At 43.1% G+C, this 2,515-nt stretch overlaps 1 protein-coding gene across 2 annotated transcripts in view; it reads left to right on the top strand.

Moving 5' to 3' along the window:
• Positions 1 to 1,112: 1,112 nt before the first annotated feature.
• rnf220a (ring finger protein 220a) overlaps positions 1,113 to 2,515 on the top strand; it is a 164,601-nt gene continuing 163,198 nt past the window's right edge. For both annotated transcript variants that reach the window (XM_062428403.1, XM_062428404.1), the window contains exon 1: positions 1,113 to 1,767. In XM_062428403.1, coding sequence (XP_062284387.1) covers positions 1,113 to 1,767 — 655 coding nt within the window. The remainder of the gene's footprint in view (positions 1,768 to 2,515) is intronic.

Below are 2,515 nucleotides of genomic sequence, written 5' to 3' on the forward strand. Positions count from 1 at the left end.
TTAAAAATGTTCCACTCAGCTCCCCTCCTTTCCTCTCCAGATTGAGGGCAAGACATTGATCTTTGTCTGTTGAAAAAGCTGCACACCTCTTGTCTCTGAAAGTACCTATCATTAAGAAAAGATGAGGAGATCTAAGATAAACAGGATGGGCTGTGGGAAAGAATTTGAATTTATATTAAGGACATTAAGAGACATCTCAAAGGCTGATTCTAAGCTCTCCTGTCGGCACAAATAGGATCTTTCTTTTTAGGGCTGTCCAAAACAGTATAAGCCTCAGAGGACCTGTGAAATAAAATTCTGTCAAAGTGCAGGTCTCATCTGACTGCAAATCTTCTAAATAAGTGATATGTAATTATCTTTACCCATCATGTGTCAAGTCTAAACAGGTTTTATGGTAGAGTTTGGTTAAGAGGTCGAATTGCACTGTCTGGTCAGGACAGTCCTTGCCACTTGCATCACAGAAACCAGTTGAGAGCAAGAACACATTGATGCTTTTGTTGTAAGACTATGGTTATATGGAACTATCTGAGAAACTGAAACAAAACTGCAGCACTCCATACAAACCAGATTGAAATCTAATGTTTATGTTTTGTGTTCCCACAGTTTGGCGACAAGAAGATGAGGAACCAGCTTTGAGGACCTACGGATGTCCACCCTCCCAGGACCCTCCGGCTTCTGCAAAACTTCCAACAAACTCTCCAAGAGGGAGGCCTTTACTATTTTTACCCCGAGAGAACAACTCAACTTTGAGCATTTATTGTATTTATCAGGACTGAACTGATCAAACTGTGAAGTCTGAAGGACTGAACAGACACAACGGCACTTACCTGGACTGATCTCAGCTAAAGTGAATTTGGCTGGAGACAGATGAATCAAATTTAGTTCCACTGAAAAGAAATGAACTGAGTTCAAGCTAATCTGAACCAACATTAGCTGACACAATTTTCCAATTATATTGTCCTGCCCTATTCAGGACTCTTTTCAAAGCCCCTTTCCTTAAAAAGCCTACACCAACCCAAATACCCTCACTCCCTCAGACCCTTTCAAAGGGTCTTGGACATTGTCTCCAGTCTCACTGAGGAGGAATCATCCTCACAACCTTCTGTCCAGACATGGACCTCCACAGGGCAGCCTTCAAAATGGAGAGCTCATCCTACTTGCCAAATCCCCTGGCCTCCCCAGCACTCATGGTCCTGGCCTCCACTGCTGAAGCTTCTCGCGATGCTTCCATTCCCTGCCAGCAACCACGCCCATTCGGTGTCCCAGTTTCTGTGGATAAAGATGTCCATTTGCCATTTAACAATGGTTCGTACACTTTTGCATCAATGTACCACCGCCAAGGTGCTGTGCCACCAGGATTCCCCAACAGGGACTTTCCTCCATCCCTCCTCCACCTCCATCATCAGTTTGCCCCACCTAACCTAGACTGCTCGCCAATCAGCATGCTGAATCACAGCGGCGTTGGCGCCTTCAGGCCCTTCGCTTCTCCTCAAGAAGATCGGGATGGGGTACCAGGCGGGTATCAGTCTGCTTTCACTCCAGCCAAGCGCCTCAAGGGCTGCCTGGATGCAGATTCTTCACCCCACCTGCGGTACTCTGATGCTGAGGGGAAAGAATATGACTTTGGTGGTGGCCAGATCCCTCCTGGAGGCTCGCCCAGCAGCGCCTTGAAGGCAGTGGAGGACAGCGGGAAAAAGATCTTCGCCGTGTCTGGCCTCCTGTCTGATCGAGAGACCTCCTCCAGCCCTGAGGACCGCATCGAGCGTTGTAAGTAACATTTTATAACTATTCTTTATTGAACTGAAAGGTGAACCATGTTGAACTGCATATATATTGACAAATATAAAGATGAAAAATTAAAAGCAAAACATGCGAATGAGGAGAAAACTTAGTAAATGTTGATGCTTCCATATAGGGAATGGGGGTGCACTGAATGGTTTGATTAATATCTTGATGTTAGTGGAATGCTACAGATATTACAGCCACCACATCTCAACCCACTTGAACACCTCATCAAGCAATCATAAAAGACAGAAGGAGGGAATATCTTGAGGATTGGTGTCCAGTCCTCCAGTTGAAATCATGAAACTTGTAGTTGAGGCGCATTGAAGCTGTTCTGGCAGATTGTGGTCCAGCACTTTATGAAGGCTCTTTTACACTTTTCATGCTCACATTAACTACATTTATGCAGTGTTCAAACACCAAGTTGCTATGATTGCAAATATAAATTGGACTTCAACATGCTTTAAAAAATGTTTTTTTTATCTTGTTCCTTGCTTTAGTGTCGTAAAATGAAGAAAACATCTACTGCAATATCCCATCATATATTTTCTTTCATTTTTTTTCAAATGCATGATTTGCATTACAAATTACACGCAACCATAAACCCCCAAATGTAATTGCTGTCCTGTGAAACCATGTGTCACCTGCTTTAATTAGCTAAGAAAAATGTGTTTTTAGATTTTTTATGATTTTTTTCCGATACTTAAAAAAAAAATGTGTATGTTATTTAGGC

Source organism: Scomber scombrus, chromosome 11, assembly GCF_963691925.1.
Source record: "Scomber scombrus chromosome 11, fScoSco1.1, whole genome shotgun sequence".
NCBI lineage: Eukaryota > Metazoa > Chordata > Actinopteri > Scombriformes > Scombridae > Scomber > Scomber scombrus.